This window comes from Necator americanus, chromosome I (assembly GCF_031761385.1).
Source record: "Necator americanus strain Aroian chromosome I, whole genome shotgun sequence".
NCBI classification, from domain to species: Eukaryota; Metazoa; Nematoda; class Chromadorea; order Rhabditida; family Ancylostomatidae; genus Necator; species Necator americanus.
The window spans coordinates 4,417,535-4,439,504 of record NC_087371.1 but is presented as its reverse complement, the minus strand read 5'-3'; the positions used below and the strand labels follow the sequence as shown (position 1 = coordinate 4,439,504).

Sequence of the window (21,970 nt, the reverse complement as noted above, 5' to 3'; positions counted from 1 at the left end):
TTATCTGAATCCATCTTTCATCCCGTTTTATTTGCTCATTTGCTCTAACTAGTACTGCAGTAGCCACATGATCTAAAATTATAAGGACAGAACTCTCGCTACACAACTGATCTTCGCTTATAAAACAATAAAAAAGATCTGACCTGTACTCATGGAGGAAAATTTACTCTGAGTGCACAAATACTCTTGTCAGCGCAATTTACATCAAGATTTCTCCGAATCTATAGAAAAGATACTCGAGGTATATTCAGTGTGGTGGCTGGCTTCGATCTATTCAGAGAAATTAGCGCAGATAATGGTTCGCAAAAAAGATGATAAAGTGAGTTTTCTTCAAACCCTCAAGAAAAGATTATCTAAACCCGTTTCAGGTTTTGCTTTTGATCGTTGTTGCTGTACATGTGTGTTCCGGAGGTAGCGTTTTAATAAGTGAATTTAGTGAGGTTGTGCCTGAACATTACTGTGAGTTCTCCGTGGAAATCGTTAAGGATACTAATACTCGTTGACCTATGTGAATCAGCGATAAAGATAGTCGGCTCCACTTATTACTGCTGACGTTTCGGTGCCTTTGCCTTCGTCAAAACATGGAAATTCAGAATATTTGTAGCGTACTCTTGTTGCCCTTCTGTCACGGTGATCAAACACCGTTGAGTGGTAGAATGGGACCTGCTAGTGATGAGATTACAAATGGCAAAGTGATGCATCACTTTCGCTACCAAAGAGTAGGCAAAAAGCAAATTTGGAGTTAAAGGCATCATAACACGAATCTGAGCTGGTACGGATTTCAGGTGGAGTATTCTTATACGGGATAGTAGATTATGGAGAGGGAGGTGATTCCGTCCATTTCATCCTAATTGTTGTAAAAAACGGTCCGGAAGATGCGGCGCATGCACAAGGAATCGCTCCAATCGAACTAGTTGTAGAAAATAGCGCGCCGGATCGCTCGAAGTCGCATCCTCAGGGCCGTTTTTTACGCAATTAGGAAGAAATAGACGGAATCACCCTTCTCTCCATAACCTACGGCTCCGTTTAGGTCACCTGAAACACGCACCACCCCAGATTCGTGGACTGATGCCTTTAAGGTTGACTCAAGAAGGCTCACTATTCGGTTTTGGGTAATTCCATGTTGCGTCTCTACCACAACAACTAACACACTCAGAATCCGAACACATTGTTCCAACAAATGATGCCTAGCTGATCTCACTAACCGCACTTTCAAAATTCTTGTCAAATTCTCTAAATTTGAAAGTTTTAAGAGAAGGAAATGTCTCCAACAGGAAATTAAAATAGTAAACAAAATAAAGATGAAGAGTGTCTTTTCCTTGAAAAATTAAAGAATCTTCCTGAGCTAAAGTAATGCAGTCGAAAACTGCTGAAATTTCTAGCTTTGTATCGAAGGAAGAAACTTCTGCTCGTTTATACCAACATGAAAGAATTTTCAGGAATTTCTTATAGATGGAACCCATTGGATTCTTATCAAAATTACGATGTGGGAAATTCGAATCAGCAAGTTGGTCTAATGTGTTCACTTTTTTACTTCAATGAATGTATTTTTTTCCAAAGAACATCATCAAATTAGGTTTACTTGGGCACGTCTCCAGATGGACAGACACGAAAAGCAATTTTTAATATCACTCACATTGATGTTCAAAAGTGAGTCTTTATTTCTTGTAAGCGTTTGCATGCTAACAATGCCTTGATTGTTGCCGGTGTACGGTAAGTACTGAGCAGTGTGGAATGCAGCACTACACATCGGTGTGACGAAATGATGCCGAAGAACGCTTTGGAATTGGAAATATTTCCTAGAATGGCGCGGAAAGAAGTCGTTACTTTCGATTGTTGCAGTCTACAATTGACAAAATCAAGATTTGTAACTTCAACGCAGCGTATCACGATTGCGATGTGGCTCGGAATCCACAGCAGGAGCGTAAAATTTAGATTGTAGATTGCAGAACCCAACGTGGTTCCCCTCATCTTTCCTTAACCGTCGTAAAATAGACGATGTTCTACGCACCGCTTCGTAGAGAACATCGCCGTGGAAGACGCCGTTCTTCCACACGTTGCTCGTGGACGCGGCGCTTGAACAAAGGTGGCGGATGCAACAGTTTCTACAGTTACAGCCCGCCACCCTTGTTCACGTGCCTGTTCCACGAGCGAGCGGTCGAAGAGTAATAACATTTCCTCACCAGTGTATTTAAAGGCATCATACCACGAATCGGACGTGGTGAGGGAATCCATGGCAAAAGCTAGAGATCGAGTTGTAAATTGCAATATCAGTGATGGTTCAGCTTACCTCTCCCTAATCGTCCTAAAAACGTAGTGTGGGAACCTCTATAGTTCCTACGAGGAACATTAGAACGCCCCTCTATGTGACCGTCCTGGTCTCCTCAGCAACCTGTTCATAGATTTCACCTGAATAGGCAGTCGAGGAGGACTCACTGACTTTTGACCACTACGCAGCTGGATGGGGCGCGTGTACAAGTGGAGCGTTGCAATTGAGTTCGTCGTAAAAACGGACTCTTTCACGCTTTTTTTTTACTACGATTAGGGAGAAATGAGCGGAATCACTTCTCAAACCGCAATCTACGGCCCCGTATAGAGCTTTTAGATCGAAAATTCATATCACGTCAGATTCGTGGTGTGATGCCTCCAAGTAAAACAAGTGAAAAGGCTGGTGAAGTTGTACAAGGATGAGAGTTCAATCGAACCTCGCAAGAAATAGAGGGGTTTTCACGTTTTTTACGACGATTAAGAAAGAAGGAGCGCAACCGCCTTGGTTTGCATAATCTATTACCCTCTACGCTTTGGATTCTGCACCACGCCAAAATCGTGATACGGCGTCTTTAAAAAAGGAGTTCACTGAAGCTGCCGAACATCTCTTAGAAATCGTTATAAGACCTATACATTTCAGAGAATAGCGGAGAGTGAAAAGAAAACATATCCGTTCTTGTTTATCACTGAGCAATACAGTTCATTAAATGTCGCTTGCCACAAAATTGAGAGTGTTCGGATCTACCCATGAAATAGGTTATGCCTAAGCTTAGGAGCATGAATGTGCTAATGCTCCATTTTCTCCAATTATCCAGAAAAACTGCGTGGTGAGCAGCGTTGTCGCATCAAATCTCTCTACGGCATTCTGCCAAAACTAAAATTCTGCCAACGAGAGGGAGAATGTTATCAGGACATTGATTATCCGCTCCCTCCGACGCCGCACGTATGCTTGCTACTGCATAGCTGGTAAGGTGATAAGCGCCTCAAATAGATTACTTTTTCCGGATACCCAAGAGGAACTAAGGGTGATCGCGCTCGCACTCGTTACCTACACTACTTACACCATCTGCTCATGGAGTGATCTCAACACCTTCAATTTCTTGGTATGCTGCCTTCAGCAGAGCAAACTAAACGGCGCGTCTTGAAATTCGTAGCAGCTAGTGCTCTATGCAGATATGTTCTCGGCGCTCCTCAGGAACAGCAGTGGATGATAGCCATTTGCAGTTGGTAGATCCTCACGGGATGCCTGCAGCTAACAGTGCCATCAGTTTATATCACTCGAAGGTTCGATAGCAACTTACACTTCCATCATCTCAGGAAAATTCTTAAAATTGTGTCTGTGACCCTTTATTGAAGGAAGTGCACTTCAGTAGAGCGAACGAATCGCGCATCCGTACTCTGCGTTTGTTGAGTGCTTCCTTTCAGTAAAATCCCGCTACTTTCTTACGTTGTATGCGTTTAGAGATAAAGGTGTAGAACTATTTTAAAATTGTACTTACAGAGTTGTCGTCCAGTATTCGAATCTGCGGTGCATTTCGACCTCGGAATGTTCGCAATACCAAGGAGCTCTGTGCATAAATTCGTACTGTGCAACTAAAGTGAAACGTTGTCAGTCTGACGCTGACTGCCCATCAGATGCATCTTGCGTGCAGTCACAGTGCATGAGGAGTGGAGGTGTTTGCAAGGAAGACAAAGATTGTCCTGTTGGATCAGGATCCATTTGTGTCGACTCACAATGTGTGGGAGCAATTAAATGTCAGACATCTGCTGACTGTCCTGTCGAGCCATACATGGAATGCATAAGATCACAATGTCAGGAAACTAGCTATCCATGTCGCATAGATGCTGACTGTCCTTCTCGTGTTCCTATGAAATGTTCGCAGCAACGTTGTGTAAGAGACAACGACTTCTGCAACAATGACCAAGAATGCTACTCAAGAGGATTCAAAGTCTGTGTTGATCATCGTTGTGTGAAGCAACAGCATTGTCAGTCAAACAGAGACTGCCGCTCGTATCCAGCAGAAATTTGCTTAGATTCTGTATGTGTCGAAGCGTCCAGATGCAGAGATGATGCAGACTGTTCGCAAAATCAGGGAATGTTCTGTATAGCTTCTGTGTGCCAGGAGCTTCGTCAGTCCTGTTTGCTGGACTCTGATTGTCCATTGGACCTTTGGGTGTTCTGCATCAAAAACAAATGCACAAAGCTTGGACAACGTTGTTCTACTGATCGTGACTGCCCACCTAATTCCTTCTGCGTAGGATCGAAGTGCAACAAGCCTATCTCCTGTTACTCGGACCCAGACTGCTCGAATTTTCCTGGTGCTTACTGTCTCAATTCGAAATGCACGAATGCACTCCCTTGCCAAAAAGACTCAGAATGCCAAGTTAACGATGATGTGTACTGTGTCAATTCGGCGTGCAGAAAGCTTGGACAGCCTTGTGGTAGAGAACAGGAGTGTCCCTATCAACCATTCGTAGAGTGCGTCGAACTAAAATGCGTAAAAGCAGGCCAAATTAGATCCTGCGAGACGGATGCGGACTGCCCTTCCTTTCCACCAATGGGGTGTCTCCATTCGAAATGTGTGAGAATTGGACAAAGCTGCGGAATAGACAGAGACTGCCCACCCCGAATGAGATGCGTGAACTTTAAATGTGCGACACGTGGTCCACGTTGCACGACAAACAGGGATTGCATGGATCTGAACATGTACTGTAGGAGTTCTGAGTGCTTGAGGTTAGACCAAGGTTGTAGCACAGATTCTGACTGTCCTTCAAAAACATTCTGCATTTACTCGAAATGCGTCAGGGATCGAGAGGAATGCAACAATGATTTTGACTGTTTGTATAATCCACAGACGAAATGCGTCAAGCACAAATGCGTGAAGATCCGTCAACGATGTGTGAATGATGATGATTGTCCATATCGACCAGACACTGCGTGTATAGATTCGCGGTGCGAAAAAATTGGACAAAACTGTAACAAAGACGGCGACTGTCCTTTCTTTCCAAAAATAAAATGTCTTGGTGGACAATGTGTGAAGATCGGTCAACGATGTGTAAATGACGATGATTGCCCACATCGACCACATACTGCCTGCATAGATTCCCTGTGCGAAAAGATTGGACAAAGCTGTAGCAGAGACAACGACTGCCCACCCCGAATGAGATGCGTGAACCTTAAATGTGCGACACGTGGTCCAGGTTGCACGATAAACAGGGACTGCGTGGATCTGAACATGTACTGTAGGAGTTCTGAGTGCTTGAGGTTAGAACAAGGCTGTAGCACAGATTCTGACTGTCCTTCGAAGACATTCTGCATTTACTCGAAATGCGTCAGGGATCGAGAGGAATGCAACTATGATTCTGATTGTTTGTATAATCCACAAACGAAATGCGTCAAGCACAGATGTGTGAAGATCCGTCAACGATGTGTGAATGATGATGATTGTCCATATCGACCAGACACTGCGTGTATAGATGCGCGGTGCGAAAAGATTGGACAAAGCTGTAACAAAGACAGTGACTGCCCTTTCTTCCCGAAAACAAAATGTCTCGGGGAAAAGTGTCTGAAGCTTGGAAGAGGTTGTAGAAGGGATGATGACTGCCCTAATTTCCCTCTGACAATGTGTATTCAGTCCCAGTGTGTGAAGAAGGGCCAGTCTTGCCACAAAGACGAAGACTGTCCTTTTTATCCGTACACGGAATGCACAAACTCAGAATGCGTAAAGGTGAAGCTACTATGCATCAGGGACAAAGACTGTCCAAACAGTCCACCAAGGGAATGCATGGATGGATTGTGTATTAAGAGAAGGCTTTGTAAGCTAGACACGGATTGCCCGTTCTATCCTAAAACTAAGTGCTTGAATACGCACTGCTGTACACTAGGTAATGAATGTAACAGGGACGATGAGTGTGAAAATCGAAGGTACTGTCTTGAGTCTGTTTGCATCAGGCTAGATCTTCCTTGCTGGCGAGATCAGGATTGCCCATTTTACCCCCTCACGAAATGTCGCCGTCAACGGTGCATCAAAAAATATAGAAGGCCCTCGACTACAAGAACTACACCAACACATAGACCACTACCAACTACATCAACCACTAGAAGAACTACAACATCAACCACTAGAAGAACTACAACATCAACCACTAGAAGAACTACAACATCAACCACTAGAAGAACTACAACATCAACCACTAGAAGAACTATAACATCGACCACTAGAAGAACTACAACAAGCACTGGAAGAACTAAAGCACCAGAAAGAACTACGTGTATGTCCGTTGCAGAAGCCATAGCAGAAAAACGCCTAGTGCCGTTTCCGAACTGTGAGTCATCGTTTACATTTTGAAACTCCTCATAACCATTAAGAGGTGAACTAACTACTTGAAATACGACTACAAGTATATGCAATTAGTATAGATGTGTAGCACCAAAATCCAATCAACTGAATTGTGAATATGAGGTAACAAAGTAGGGAAACATGTATACATGTTAATTTTTACTTGACCTAGAATTCGTTTTCCACCGCATCCATGCGACCCCAATCAGCGAGAAACAAACAGATTATGTGCACAAGGAGTGGACAGGTCCATCTTAGGCGCTAAGAAATTCCCTAAACTCCATCTTCAATTTCAAACCTGATATGTTAGCGAAGATGAGACAACTGCGGTTAAAAATTTTTCAGGCCCGCCTTTACTTCCATGAAACAGAAAACGGTAGTTCTGTAATTCATTCGAGTGAAAACCGTCTTAAAATCAATCACATGAACCATAGAAAGAACACCTAAGAAAACATGTGGGGACTCAAGAATGGCAGAGCGAAGAAAGTTTTCTTTGCTTTTTATGTACTCTTCCCACTCATATTAAACTACAAATTACTTTTTTCAGTAGGAAACCTGCGAAATTAGGTCTAAAATATAGACGAATTATATGTTGCTACGGGCCCGGAAGAATTTATTATTCCTGACAGGAAATCTAGACAGGAATCCATTTTCCTACTAACTCTATGTTACATCCATATAACACCGAGAGCAATAATGGCTCGTTTTACACACTTCAGCTGGTTTATCGGAACCATTTAAAGATGCAAAGGAACGGAATTTTCCTACAGGGGTAAGCACTAGCCAACAACACTAACTGATAAAATAACTATGACGCAACTGCACCGTGCTTCATGTCGTTTTGACCCTGCTATAGGCAGGCTTTTAAATTTTTTTGGATGTCGCAGTAATAGAAAAGAGTTTCCTGATTCCGGAAGAAAGCCTGGTACAGTAGCGACAGGAAGGACGGGGTTGCAGGAGTCATAAAGGCTACCGAAACGGAAAAGGACTAGGATGACGATCTGTAGTCATAACCCTTGCGTCGGAATCGGCCAACGAAGGTCTGATGATGAAAGCCATGAAGATTAAGTACGTCGTCATCGGACTGACCGACAAGACGAGACGACGTCACCCTCTCAACGCCGTACATGAAACTGGAGAAGAACTGTTCTTAGGAACACACAACAGTAGAGGTGTTGTTGGAGTTAGCGTCCTCGTCAACAAAAGTATAGCAAAGAACATCGACTCTTTCGAACAACTTACAACCCGAATCGGACGTCTGCGGATCAGAAGATGTAACACCAACTTTAACTATCTTCGTCGCTTACGCTCCAACATCAATGTACGAAGAAGAAGAAGTCGAAGCTTTCTATATGGACCTGGAGAAGTTCTACCGAGAAGATCATGCCTTCTACGAGGTTATAACTGGAGATTTCAATGCCAAAGTTGGCCCAAGAAGAACGACGAGGAACTTCACATCGGGACCCTACAATTGAATGAACAGAGGAGAGGCTCTCCGAGTTCATCATGACGACTAAGACCACCCATGGGAACTCGCAATTTCAGAAGCCCTCTTCCCTACGCTGGATGTGGGAGTCACCCGGTGGAGGGTACCGTAATGAAATAGACCACATCATCGTCAATAACGGATGTCGGACGGTCCGTCAATGACGGACGTCGCTGTTGTACCAAAGTTCTATACGGGATCGGACCACCGCCTCCTCCGAGGAAGATTTTCCTTCACAAGGAAAGAAGAGAAAGCCGTCAAGTTCAGAGAGAGAAATCCCGAAACTGTCATCAACTGGGACCTCTTCGCTACGCTAGCCGGCTTTTGGGAAGATTTCGCAATGGACAACATCGACGAGGAATATGACCGGCTCGTTGAACAGGTTCACAACTGCACGAAGAGGGCTGAGTCTTAAAACCATCAAGAGACGCCTGTCTCTTGAAACTCTTGAGCTTATACACCTCACGTTCGAGCTCGTAAGGCTGTGCAGAGAGGCAATAAATGAAGACCTTAAAGAGAGAGGAGCAGAACTGTTGGCTGAAACTGCAGAGGCGGGAAAAAGCATCCGCTTTGCCCGTCAAGACTTCGCCAGTCGCAAGACGAGGATGACTGCCCTTCAGAACCCGAAGGGAACAACCACTGCATCGAGAAGGGGGATGGTGAAAATCATCTCGACTTCTACTCTGATCTCTTCGACAGCCATGTACACTTGCCTCCTCACCATCTGAGGGAAGACTGACATGTCATTTCAGAGATTCCCCGTCCGAAATACGACATGCTATCATGTCGGTAAGAAATCGTACGGCACCCAGTCCCGATAGAATATGAACAGAACACCTCAAGAACCTTCCACCAGTACTCATCAACACCCTGGCGAGGCTCTTTTCACGTCACCTGTCGGAATGCAAGGTTCCTAAACAGTGGAAAACCAGCAAGACCGTGTTGTTGTATTGAAAGGGAGATCCACATGACATCGGCAACTATCGCCCAATGTGCTTACTGTCCGTCATCTACAAGCTCTTTACAAGAGTGATCCTTAACAGGATTGAAAAAGTCTTGGAAGAAGGACAGCCATGCGAGCAAACAGGGTTTCGAAAAGGCACGATTGACCACATTCACGCTGTTTCGAAAAAGTACAAGATGCCGCTCTGTCTTACCTTCATCGACTTGAAGAAGTCCTTCGACTCAGTTGAGACGGAAGCGGTCGTGGAAGCCTTGGACAACTAAGGCGCCCCTACACAACACATAAAGGTACTTCGAGAGTTGTACAGTAACTTTACGACCGGAATTTCGCTATTTTACAAGAATATCATCGACGTGAATTTGACGTGAAGAGCGGATTCCGACAGGGTGACACAATCTCACCTAAAATATTCACAGCCACCCTCGAAAACGCAATGCGAAAGTTGGAATGGGACGGCAAGGGAGTGAAGGTTGATGGTCTCCAGCTACACCACTTGCGCTTTGCTGATAACGTCGTACTGATAACACCTAGCATCAGCAATGCGGAGCGAATGCTGACCGAATTCGACGAAACATGTGGATGCATCGGTCTTCAGCTGAATCTGCAAAAGACGATGTTCATGCGGAACGGATGGATCTCGGATGCTCAACGGAACGAACATATCCGAATGCACCAGCTACGTTTATCTGGGTCGGGAATTGAACATGATGAACGACCTGATCCCGAGCTGGGAAAGAGGAGACGAGGGGGATTGGGAGCGTATAAGAGCATCGAGGATGTAGTGAAGAAGTCCAGGAACATTCGGCTCTGTGCTCATCTTTTCAACACCACCGTACTTCCTGTTTTGACCTATGCTTCGGAAACCTGGACATTTCGCAGGCAGGAAGAAAACGCGGTGAGCGTCATTGAACGCGCAATTGAGAGAGTGATGCTAAGAGTATCCGGCAAGTGAGGGACGGGATGCGAAGTTCTCTCCTACGTCAGCGATCGAAGATTAGAGACGCCGCCGCGTTTGCCAAGGAAAATAAAATAAGGTGGGCCGGACACGTGATGCGCTTTAACGACAACGTTTTACCAGAGCCGAGAGTGACTGGTTTCGCCGCGATATTAAGCGCACTACAGGAAGACCGCCGACCCGATGGTCAAATTTCTTCACGACGTCACAGTCTAATACGTCATTGATCGAAGATCAAAGAAAATTATGACGCTCTTCGTGTCCCACGCGAAAGGAGGAACAAATGGGCGACTCTGGCACGCGGTCGGGACAAATGGAAGAATTACTGGAGCCCCCTCGACCAATTCGAAGATCAACGGGAGTCAAGGTGATCAAGGTGGTAGGCAAGCTCGACATGGCAGTTCGAAGAATACACTTTTTCACCGCACACTACAAAACCCGTTGTGGAATGTATGATCCGGTCCAATTCGATCGCACAACTTTAAAGGGATTTCCGAGCTGAGGTCAAATTACGATTTGATCAGGAACTCTGGAAATGAACAGTATGGTGTACCTCTTTGTTAGTTTTGAATGAACGACGATGATGAACCATACTCAATTAAAGGCATCACCCCACGAATCTGGAGTGCTGCAGGTTTCAGTTGGGTTATGCCTATACGAAGTCGTAGGTTATGGAGAGAAGGTTGACCCCGTCGATTTCTTCCTGATTACCGTAAAAAACAGCCCGGAAGATACGGCTTCGAGCGTTCCGGCGCGCTATTTTCCACAACAAGTTCGATTGGAGCACGCCAGCCCAGTGCAAACGTCGCATCTTCCGGGCCGTTTTTACGTCAATTAGGAAGAAATGGACGGAATCATCCTCCTCTCCATAATCTACGATCCCGTATAGGAGCTCTCCACCTGAAATTCGCACCACCACAGATCCATGGGGTGATACCTTCACCTCACGAATTTGGAGTGGTGCGGATTTCAGGTGGAGAGTAAGGAAACTACAATCCTCGTACAATATTACAATTTAATTCAGGTATGAGGGAAATTAATTTTGACTCCTATACAGGAACTCCTCGGAGATTGGAATAAGAGAGAAGCTTTTCCTCCCACACCGATGAGAAACAAGCAGAGGAACATTTTTGTGCTACAAAAAATTGCTGCGTAATTAACAAGTGAAGCCACAAAAAACTAACCTTGGATTTACTTTCAGTCAACAACATCGACAATTTTGGAACAGTCGAATACATCTTCTCCCATAAATCGATAATTCTTGCAATTTTGCATGCATATATATATATATATATATATATATATATATACATATTCATCAAAGGTTCGCTTACAAATATTAACACACATGCAAAACGACCAATGGCGCCTTCATTTTCTAATCTTCTAAGGCTCATCGTTTTCTGATTCAAATAACTCACACAGATATTGATAGAAGAGCGCTGTTTATTTATCGCCTGTATTAACTCAATTGTATCCACTTTTTGAATCCCTCTGTTCGAAATTCTTTTTAACGCTGCCATCGCGACGCCTACAAAAAGAAGCTGGTAAATAAAATATTTCAAAGTATTAACAAAGCGAACTCGCCTATTTCGCCTTTCCCAACCACATATATTAAAGTAACGTTGTGATTTCCTTCTGTTGCAAATAAAGATGGCTCTCAACTCTGCGATTGGAATCGATTAATCTAAATCTTACTCTCACAATCTAATCAAAGACTGGATAAATCTTCTCGCTTTTATAGGTGATAACCAAATGTGTCCAACTGATCATTCCAAAATATTGACCGACACTATTAGAAGAAGAGTCGTACAGCTACACAAGCAATACCGGTAAGTGTAACATTTGTATTCTTACTCAGTGACTCTCAGAAAATGGAAAAAAGAGGAGGAAAATTTTATAACGTTGTTTTTGTTGAGAATCATAGGTGCGTTAGGAAGGAGTCATCCCTTCTCGGGTTAAGGTGGTCCAGCTTATGGGGTGCAGCTCAAGTGATGAGAATCCCTTCGTCAACCTTTCAAAGGTGAAGTGCTCCTTTCGTTGAACGTCCAAAAGTAAAGGGGGTCCTAGCCTTAGAGTGACTTGCGAGGGTTGGCTGATGCATTAGGTCAGTGTTTTTTATCCTTCCGGATAATTCCCGCACCAATTTTTGGAGGGATGGAAGGCTTGGTTGGGGCTGTTTCGAACCATAGGTCGATTGCGCAGTCAGCGAAACCCCTTTCTGTCTGCGCTGCATGTTATCCTAATAATCAAAAGATAGAGTCTCTGGTGTATAAATATTGGTAGGGATGAACGCGTGAATGCAATTCCGCTTCGTTGGGGCTTTATAAGAGAGCGTTGGTCTATATAAAACAATAAGTTGTAGAGGGCATCCGATGCATCAAATCAGTGTTTCTTTATCCCATCGGAAAAGTAAGGCATCAATTTATCGACTCTGAAGGAAAGAAAGGCCTGGTAAGCACTAAGGCGGTTTCGATCCATCGATCGATAGCGTTACCTCCTACCGATTGTACTACACCAGCCCTAACGATTAACTGGATATAATTACAGACCGTTAAAATCACCGTCGTTTCATTTTTGTACCCCCGAAAATCTTTTCGGAGATGTTCATTATATATTCATTAATATTTGTTCATTATTATAGGTATACATTTGCTAACGCACGATGCAAGGTTTTTCGAGCAAGTGGAGCTGTTACGTTGTTTGGAGCCCATTCAAGAAAGTTCTTTCGGATTCAGACAACGTCCAAGATAAATGTCTCTCTTTCTCGATAGTTTTGCCCTAAAACTCCTAGGACGAAAAAGTATTAGGATGCTCCAACTGGATCAATTCTTTCGAGTATGTTCGGAGTACAGTCGGACGATGCCGCATCGATCACATGTTAGAAGTGGTCCGTCTGAAAGTCGACGGCACGATCATCGCTAGCGCGATCACGTCGATATGACCCTTGGAGTTTCTCCACCCTGTTAGTTTGGTAGTTTTGTTTTCTTTCAATTTGTGCAATTATACATAACGCAAGGATTAGAATGATTAGCCAAAACATCTTAATGTTTTTTCGTTAGCATCTGCGTCATCGGTCTATCGTCCCTTCGGTCAGTGCCGCCTCTACGTAAAGCGTCAAGCCGACATAGCCTGCTGGACACCGACTGTGAGAATTTCTGGGGAAAGAAACATTTTCCGGCTCCACTTTTGCATCCACACGAACTGTATGCATTCTACATCAGAAAGAAAAGCAAAGTAAAAAGACGAGTTGTGAAAGCCAATCGCTGTTTCAAGTCAAAATCGTTTCCATACAAAGAATATGCAGACCAGCTGAATGAATAGAAAATTCACCGAGAGCAGAATGTCTTGGTTGGGTTTCGGCAGCGCCGAAGTATCGACAGTGATGAGAGGACTCGTGTTCGTGCGTCATTGAATTGGCAGCGTAATTGTTCAAAAACATCGATGATTCCGAACGGAGGTTCAATGATTCTCCGTAAGGATTGAGAACGAATCAATCAATCCACCCTGATACCACCTTACTGTTATTTCACGCAAAAACTGAATCGATTTTCCAAAATTGTCTGCATACTCTGGCTGTTTCGAATATTTACTCATGGCTGCTATTCGTCACTCCAAATACTGGTCACCAGTGCTATCAATACCGTTACTTTTGCACCATATGCCACCTTTCTGGGAATACATTATGTGACTGGATGAACATTACTTTTCTCTTGCACACTTGAACCTAACCGATCGTTTTTAGTCATACACTGAGCAATATTGTATTCAGTGCGAAAGGTGCATGCAAAGTGTAAGTGACAAACATTTCAGATCCGAAGTGGCTCGAGGAAACATTCCGGTCAATGGCTCTATCAGAAAAAGACGCGCTATTAATAGAGGAAAACGTCGTGAAGAACGCAGACGCCTTCGTGAAGAACGCAAACGTCTACGTGAAGAACGCAAACGTCTACGTGAAGGACGCGGTTGCCGCCGTAAAAACGGAGGAAAAGGATGCTCTAATGAAGGCAGAGGGAACAGAAAATATAGAAAAGCTGCGGAAATGAGGGAAATGGTCGGCTCAAACATACTCCTTTGCCCAAATATTTCTAATTTCTTCATGGTTTAGCACTGTATTCAGGAAGCGATTCCATGCTTATACGAGATTGTTTAGTCTTACGACTGCGGGAATGAGATGACTGCCTATACCATAGCGACAGAGTGCGGCAGGAACACCAAACATATTTCTCGTCACGGAACTAGTGAGAACACCTACAGAAAATACAATGTTAAGATTTTTGACGCCGAAGGGATAATTGTTGAGGTTCGTCGGTACAGGTTTCATATTTTCTCGTTTTTTTTTTCTTCTTTTCTGGAGGGGGCGGAGGAAGAGGGGAAGAATTCAGAGTCCAAGAGGAGAGTATGAGTACTTCAGCGTTGCTCGATCACAGTAACTACAGCAGGAATTCTAGAGGCGCATCGTTGCATCACCGTCAAATTCAGAGTTCATTGCGTTTTGGAACGTAAGGACACGAGAACTCTGCGAATGTTGAGTTAGTATGGATGTGTGTTCATAGTTATGTTTACCCAGATCACCACCACGCTATGAGGTTGCGATAGGGAAAATAGTGGATTTTGTACTGGGGAGAGAAAGTTGCAGAGGCGTTCTCTCAAAAGTCAAGACAATGAAGGACTGCACAATGTTACAACTTCCCACATTCCGAAATTATTTTTTTGCACCTGTCAGTGTAATGCTAGTGCTTTTGAAATAGTTGAAAACGGACAAGAGGTTTTTCTGGTGTAAAAGAGCCGAATATTTTTACGTTCTCATTACAAGTGAGCTTTATAACTCCCAGAGAATTTGGAAAGCCCTAAAACTAGACAAAATTCGCTTCAGGCCATCAACTCGTGGTTCCATGAGATTGATACTGGTTACATGGAACACGGTGAGGGACAGAGAAACCTCTACCATTCCTATCTCAACATACCGAATTTCGCAAAGGTACGAAATTAAATGTTCTGTCATGATGCAGAAACTAGAGGTAAGACCTATCAATAATACATTCAGATCGTCTGGGGAACCCATGAGAAAGTCGGCTGTGCTGTTGTTAAGTGCAGTAACTACGTAAATGTTGTGTGTCTCTATGGACCCAACTCGTAAGAAATGCTAAAGTAGAGGAATTAGAAATAAAATTGATAATAAATATTTCAGGTCGTTTGGAGAAGGAAATCAGATCTATCGGCTAAGACGACCACGCCCCACTCCGCAACCCACACCAACGCCCACCGTTCGGATATCTCCACCAACGCAGCCAACTCCGCCACCCACACCACCGCCCACTGTTCGGACATCCTCACCAACGCAGCCAACTCCGCCATCCACACCACCGCGCACTGTTCGGACATCTCCACCAACACAGCCAACTCCGCCACCCACACCACCGCGCCCTACTCCGCCACCCACAGTACCGCACACTGTTCGGACACCCACACCACCGCCACCCGCACCACCGCGACCTTGTCGTCCACACAAGAGACCGTGTCCTGGTCGTCCACACAAGAGACCACGTCCTGCTCGTCCACACAAGAAACCGCGTCCTGCTCGTCCACACAAGAAACCGCGTCCTGCTCGTCCACACAAACCATGGGGGCCGCAACCCACAATACCGCACACTGTTCGGACATCCCCACCAACGCAGCCAACTCCACCTCTCACACCACTGCGTCCTACTCCTCCACCCCCACCACCGCCACCCACACCACCGCACACTGTCCGGACACCCACACCACCGCGACCTTGTCGTACACACAACAGACCGTGTCCTGGTCATCCACACCACAGACCGTGTCCTGGTCGTCCACACGTACCATGTTGCCCTTGCTCTTCACCGCACACTGTTCGGACAAACCCACCACCGCCACCTCCGCCTCCTCCTCTACCCACACCGCACCCTTGTGGTCCCCACAAACGACCACACCCTGGTCGTCCACACAAACGACCACACCATGGTCGTCCACACAAACCATGGGGCCCTTGCTCTTCAAACAGACGACCTCATCCTGGTCCTCCACAGAGACAACCGAGCCCTTGCATTGATTGTCATCGATTACGTAAACAAATTATTATACCCAAAACTTGAGTAAACAAGGTTTGTAGTTGAATAAAGAATGCAAGAATAAAGAAGCACTGATGTGCGTGATTTTGATAGACAAAGATTCTACATATCCACCTCTAGTCATCGGAAAATATATTTGACACTAATTTTCAAAACTAAAATTTTATAAATTGCTGCAACATTTCGTTATTATTTTAAAAATTTCATTTTCATGTTGATCAAAATTAACTACCGAAAATATTAAAAGGAGATCAGCGGTCCTAAATTACCAAGCTTTTCCCGCCATTTACGTTTTTTCTCGCAAAAATTGATCCTCCAGGTCTCGGTAAGATTATGTGCTGACCAAACTCCTATATTACGCCTTCATTCAAAGTTTGTAAGCTGTTTTCGCAAAATTTCAATAGATTGCTTACGTTTCAAAATATTATGTGTTTGAGGTTTTTTTTTCGTTGGAGGAGAAGAGGAGAAAAGAGTAGTTACTGTCATTGCAAGACGAACCCTAGATTAGATTCTGAAACCTAGCGTGGTTCCGCTCATCTTTCCCTAATCGTCGTACAAAATGTCGGAAAAGACATTGTTCTTTTACGGCAACTACACTTGAAACGGGTATGCACGTTAAACAAGCGGATGGGTTGCTGAGGGAACCGGACGTGTACCTACAAGCGCGGTCTATCTCGTAAGAACTAAAGCAGCGCGAATGCAGTTTTCATGACGAAAGGTTAGGGAAAGGTGAGCGGAATCACGCTGGGTTCCGCCACTAAGGACTATTTCACTACACCATTTACAGTAGCTTCCTTCTTAGAAAAGAACACGAACCGAAGAAGAATCAGATGATTTATCAATTAGCTATCAAATAAGAATGATCAAATGGCCACAGTCTACCCGGAGTTGACGGTGATCGAGTGCTCGAAGTGTTAATGCGAACGACGAGCAACTAATGGTTCGATGCCAGTAAAGGTAATGCTATTTGGTGATTGCGGACCTCCTAGAAGACCTAACTTTGTCCTGTTGCACCCGGATAAGGAGCCGATTTGCTCACGAAAGGATCGTGAGGAAGATCCCATTTGTGACAGGCAGTAAGTGGATAATTAACTGCTGCCCATGTTGAAAAACTTGCATATGATTTGTATACTTTAGTTACGAAAGAACCGATATCATGTTTTATATTCACTTTCTCTAATGGACTAATCCATGTACGTAAATCTGACAGTGCAATCAAAGAATGAGAATATATATGTTCTTTATCTCTCTAATGTTCGCCGGAGTGAGGCTCAATGAGTGTAGGATCTTCACGAGCAAATCTCACCTCAATATTTCCAGCATTTGCCCGCAGCGATCGTAGAATTGGCACAAGAGAAGTTTTGCCGTTTTAAAGAACACAATAAACCTTTTTTGCTTCTTGTTCCATCCATTTGAACCTAGAGAAGGCACAAGAAAAAGAGGATTTCAAGCAAGTGAACTAGATAATTGCCCTTTGTGTTTCTTTTCTTGCAGCAGAATTTCGAAAAAGTTCATCGATTAAAAGAAATGCTTGCAAACAACGATGAACTCCATTTAATATGGTACGAAACAGAAGAAACAAGAAAGTCGCAACGGTTAAGGAAAAAAGAAGCACTAGCAGCAGACTCCCAAGATGATTAACTATCTCGGAAACACATCCGTTCCGTCCAATCCAGGTGCTTAATGGAATCTATGAACATCATCGCTTATTTACTCTTAGCCTTCCGTTTGGTCACTGAACAAACGGAAAGCTAAGAGTACGATGATGCTAAAGCATCACCCCACGAATCTGAGGTGGTGCAGATTTCAGGTGGAGTATTCGTATACGGGATGGGAGACTACGGAGAGGGAGGTGATTCCGTCCATTTCTTGCTAATTGCCGTAAAAAACGGCCCGGAAGATGTGTCGCCGCATAAGACTGGCGCGCTCCAATCGAACCTCTTGTACAAAATGGTGCGCCAAAACGAATGAAGCCGTATCTTCCGGGCTTTTACGGCAGTTAGGAAGAATGGACGGAATCCCCTCCTCTCCGTGTTCCCTCCAGAATACTCCACCTGATTCATCTTAAGTTGTCCTTCGAACACACCACGTTAAGCACAGATCGCAGACGCATTACAGAAGCGTTCACACCACACTACTGATACGACGTGATGTTCGGTGCAATTGCGTAAGCGGCTGCGCTGGAAGTTGTGCGGTGAGCCTATCGCCTACCTAGCAACTGCGCCGCTTCGTGCGCAGCCGCCTACACAACTTTGCCGAGCTTCAGGAATTGAATTCACAATAATAACTATGGGCAGCATGTACAAGTGTGATTGCCGTCTTATCGGAATGGCTGAGCCTGCACCAAATGCAATCACACATAACGACTATAGGAACTATAGGACAAGACAAGCACTACTTAAACAACTTGTACAGTCTCTGCGGAAAATACCCAGATATCACACATGCGATAGTCGGAGCCGGTGCTCTGACCCTTTTCACTTTTAAACGATTGAGGAAGGGAGCTTCTTCACTTTTGACCCTTTGGCGAAATTACCCCGTTCACTTTTGGGTGGTTGGCGAAAGGACCCCTTGAGCCGACAACCGACTTCACTTGAGCTGAACACCATGAGCTAAACCCCGTTTACCTGAGGAAGCTCCGGCTTCTCCCTATCGCGCCTATGCCAGATATTGCAGAAAGGCTCATTGCTGTCGAAAAATTCGAACCAAGATAGGTCTCAGATACCTAGAATATCATGGGATATTTAATAAGCACTTCCTGTCATTACGATTAACTGTCAGACATTGTCGAGCTGAGAGTACCCGGGCCACTCGTTGCCGATAAGCGATAGGGAGTAAGAGACACGATGTCTTGCGGGCCATGGATAAAGGATAGCGTCTGGCGTTAATCAATCCGCTTGGGATGCTTTACCTCGTTCACTTCAATTCAGAATCGTTTGAGGTTAACGAACGTGTAACTGACCTATACAATGACTTAGGGACCTAGCCGATAGGTCACGTCAGTATTTTTATCCTCCCAGACAAGTCTGGTATAAATTTTTCAAGGACATAGGATCCAGTAACCATATGTAGGATTTCTACGTAGAATGCGTCCTTACTGTTATCCTCAGTTGTTTCCGTAGGTGAGTGCGAACATACTATCCAGAGTTTACGTCCTCTGCGATCCAGCAGTCGTAGAAAGGTAGACGACGTTATCCAAATTCCTCCACCACGTTCTTGTAATCGTTCCTCACAGCTATCGCGCGGCCACCTACTTTGTTCTCATCACCATCACCGCAGTATATGGTATAATTTTCGATGTTGATGACGGGCTGATCTCTCATGCGTGTTTCCTGCAGTACAACAAAAGGCACACAGGGATATCGCAGAAGCCTATACAGGGCGGCTTGTTGGAGTTCACTCGATAGTGTTCGGCAGTTCAGCGTGACGAAACGAATGGTTGTTGCCAAAGATTCCATGCTCCCTTCAGGCAGTTGACCTTTGAGGTTATGGGCTTTGCCGATGTGCTGGACGACAGCATCTTTTTGTAATATATGGGAATCCTTCGCCACATAACAGTGCGGGATATAGCTCATATGTTCCCAATACAACACTCGAACGCCTGATTGCGTTTAGTTAAAGCAGGGCCACCACGTGCAGGTAGCAACCAGACTCGTATACGCGGCCCGGTTTGAAAAGAACATTCATGAATAAGTCTTTAACCGAATATATAATATTAACACGGAGCAAACATTACTGATAAAATACAGATCCTATGAAATTTTCCAAAAAGAATCTTTTGGTTCTCCTGTCTATAATACCTTGATTTTAAAAAAAATCGCTCAAACACCTTAATATTTTGTTTCAGTTTTGTTAAAATTTCCGAAAGTCCTAGTAGTACTGGCAAGAAAGTATCACAGTTCTTCGGTATTTCCAAGCGCACCGTAGTTCCTTCGCAATCTTCGTCTCTTTTGTTCCTAGAGAGCAAATTTTCTGGACAATCAAACATCAAGACAAGTTTGACATACAAGAAATAAACGCGGCGAAATCTGAAACTTTGAAGAAATTTGCGGTAAAAGTGGTTTAATGAAGAACCGAAAAAATTAAATTATGATAGGTAATAAAATTAATGTTATTATTAGTTATTTTTCGCAGGACAAAATTTAGTTGGTTTTTTCAACAGTTGTGTTAAACTGACCTGGAGCTTGGTGCAATTGCGTAAACAACTGCGCTCGTTGTGGTGAACGGAGCTAGCTGTAGCGAGGTGAGACCCTCGTCTAGTGCACCCCGACTGTAGAGATGAGTGAAGGTTCTGCCTTGACGGCAGCGGTTACCTCCACTGCGCCACTTCGAACGCAGCCGCTTACGCAACTGCACAAAGCTTCAGCTCGTTTCAGCCCGACTGTACATTGTTGTAGCATACTACTGCAGGAAATCCTTCGAAATATTTTGCACTGTGAAAGATTTCTTTTGAATTATTACATATTTTGTCAAGGTCAACTTTGTTCCTGGTTTTTTCAGGTCCGCGTGGACGGGTAGGTATGGTCGGACCGCCAGGTGAAGGTGGACGCCAGGGAATGCACGGAGCTCCAGGACGACCGGCTCCACGGGGAATAGTTGGATCTGCCGGAAAAGATGGTGCTGCGGGTGCGATTGGTGCCACTGGCCTACTGGGATCACCGAGTTACCCGAGCGGTGATGCTGTTTACTGAAAATGTCCGATTCATTCAGGGAAATTGGAAGAACCTATTAGGGTACTCAGAAAGTATCTGCCGAAATACGGCAAAATTTCGAAACAACACAACTTTTTAACATCATATTATTCGACGAAATAATCTGCATCAACATCGACAACCTTCTGCCAACGTCTCACAAGATCACGGATTATTTTGGCGTAGAACTTCGGCGACTTGGAGGCGAAGAAAGCCCGAAGATTCATTTCGAGGTGGTCGCGATAATAGTAGCGCTTCTCTTCAGATGATGCTGAAGCGATACGAAGAGGTGGTAGTCGCTCGGGGCCAGGTCGGGGCTGTACGGTGAGTGCGGTAGAACTTCCCATCTGACCTCCAGAATTTTCTGGAAAGTCTTCTTCGCGATGTGTGGGTGCGTGTTAACGTGCAGCAAGCGAACGTTGTCGAACTTCAGGTGCTCCTTGCGGACCTTGTCGGCCAGTCTTCGCAGTTGAGCGTAGTAGACCTCGGCAGTAACTGTCGTGTTGTCCGGCAGCAGTTCGAAATGGTAGATTCCATGAAATCCCCACCAGACGCTCAGCATGACCTTTTTCTCATGGATTTCACCTTTCACGAAAGGATCCGGCATTTCATCGCTAGCGCACTACGCACGTTTGTGGGTGTGGCTGACGTAGAGGACCCATTTTTTATCTCCAGTGACAATGGTGTCCAACCAGTCGAATCTGTGGTTTCTAGAGAGCAGCTGAGTGCAGATGTCCAGGCGACTTTGGCGGTTGCCGTCGCTCAATGCATGTGGGAGCCACTGACCGAGCTTTTTCACCATTCCGAGAGATCGCAGTCCATTGCTCACGGTGGACAGCGAACAGCCAAGACTGGCAGCAAAATACACCACACCTTCATATGGATGCTGCTCCGCCAGATTCTTCAGTTCGTCGAACGATATTGCAGTCGGTCGACCACAGCGAGGCTGATCTTCGAGTTTCTTGTTTCCGACTTTGAAACGCTAGAACCAGGCGCGCATAGACCACTCAGAAGGGAATTCAGTGCAGAATACATGAGATAAGTTTCAATGAGCAGCAGCGGGGTGGCTAGATTCGAACTCGTAAAGGAGTGCGTGTCGAATATGGGTGGAATGTTCGACCATTGTAGGACGAAATAGGCAAGGAAGAGGGAACCAGATATGTTATGTGTA

At 44.7% G+C, this 21,970-nt stretch overlaps 7 protein-coding genes across 9 annotated transcripts; 5 read left to right on the top strand and 2 right to left on the bottom strand.

Annotated features, from left to right (window-relative positions):
* Nucleotides 1-295: 295 nt before the first annotated feature.
* On the top strand, nucleotides 296-20,799 carry RB195_004446 (uncharacterized protein; the record flags this gene model as incomplete). Of its 3 annotated transcripts, XM_064182294.1 has the most annotated exons (12): nucleotides 296-319; nucleotides 369-411; nucleotides 1,440-1,507; nucleotides 1,577-1,650; nucleotides 3,770-6,594; nucleotides 11,758-11,845; nucleotides 13,827-14,067; nucleotides 14,167-14,316; nucleotides 14,890-14,994; nucleotides 15,061-15,149; nucleotides 15,205-16,103; nucleotides 20,609-20,799. In XM_064182294.1, 12 exons carry the CDS (start codon nucleotides 296-298, stop codon nucleotides 20,797-20,799), a joined length of 4,797 nt encoding a protein of 1,598 aa, XP_064033561.1. The 3 variants fall into 3 exon arrangements, with proteins under 3 accessions (XP_064033561.1, XP_064033567.1, XP_064033563.1); XM_064182295.1 differs by lacking the exons at nucleotides 296-319; nucleotides 369-411; nucleotides 1,440-1,507; ... (1 more) ...; nucleotides 3,770-6,594; nucleotides 20,609-20,799 and having other exon boundaries at nucleotides 11,769-11,845; nucleotides 15,205-16,132; XM_064182296.1 differs by lacking the exons at nucleotides 1,440-1,507; nucleotides 11,758-11,845; nucleotides 13,827-14,067; ... (3 more) ...; nucleotides 15,205-16,103; nucleotides 20,609-20,799 and having other exon boundaries at nucleotides 369-459; nucleotides 1,599-1,650; nucleotides 3,770-6,193; nucleotides 6,249-6,477.
* On the top strand, nucleotides 7,654-8,118 carry RB195_004450 (uncharacterized protein; the record flags this gene model as incomplete). The annotated part of the gene is made up of 1 exon (XM_064182300.1): nucleotides 7,654-8,118. One exon carries the CDS (start codon nucleotides 7,654-7,656, stop codon nucleotides 8,116-8,118), a length of 465 nt encoding a protein of 154 aa, XP_064033566.1.
* RB195_004449 (uncharacterized protein) lies at nucleotides 8,237-9,321 on the top strand (the record flags this gene model as incomplete). The annotated part of the gene is made up of 2 exons (XM_064182299.1): nucleotides 8,237-8,476; nucleotides 9,052-9,321. 2 exons carry the CDS (start codon nucleotides 8,237-8,239, stop codon nucleotides 9,319-9,321), a joined length of 510 nt encoding a protein of 169 aa, XP_064033565.1.
* RB195_004448 (uncharacterized protein) lies at nucleotides 9,492-10,010 on the top strand (the record flags this gene model as incomplete). Its single annotated transcript, XM_064182298.1, has 1 exon — nucleotides 9,492-10,010. One exon carries the CDS (start codon nucleotides 9,492-9,494, stop codon nucleotides 10,008-10,010), a length of 519 nt encoding a protein of 172 aa, XP_064033564.1.
* RB195_004447 (uncharacterized protein) lies at nucleotides 19,300-19,683 on the bottom strand (the record flags this gene model as incomplete). The annotated part of the gene is made up of 1 exon (XM_064182297.1): nucleotides 19,300-19,683. The coding sequence occupies one exon, from the start codon at nucleotides 19,681-19,683 to the stop codon at nucleotides 19,300-19,302; it is 384 nt and encodes a 127-aa protein (XP_064033562.1).
* RB195_004444 (uncharacterized protein) lies at nucleotides 20,629-21,841 on the top strand (the record flags this gene model as incomplete). The annotated part of the gene is made up of 3 exons (XM_064182292.1): nucleotides 20,629-20,782; nucleotides 21,065-21,123; nucleotides 21,233-21,841. The coding sequence occupies 3 exons, from the start codon at nucleotides 20,629-20,631 to the stop codon at nucleotides 21,839-21,841; spliced, it is 822 nt and encodes a 273-aa protein (XP_064033559.1).
* On the bottom strand, nucleotides 20,907-21,146 carry RB195_004445 (uncharacterized protein; the record flags this gene model as incomplete). The annotated part of the gene is made up of 1 exon (XM_064182293.1): nucleotides 20,907-21,146. One exon carries the CDS (start codon nucleotides 21,144-21,146, stop codon nucleotides 20,907-20,909), a length of 240 nt encoding a protein of 79 aa, XP_064033560.1.
* Nucleotides 21,842-21,970: the final 129 nt, after the last annotated feature.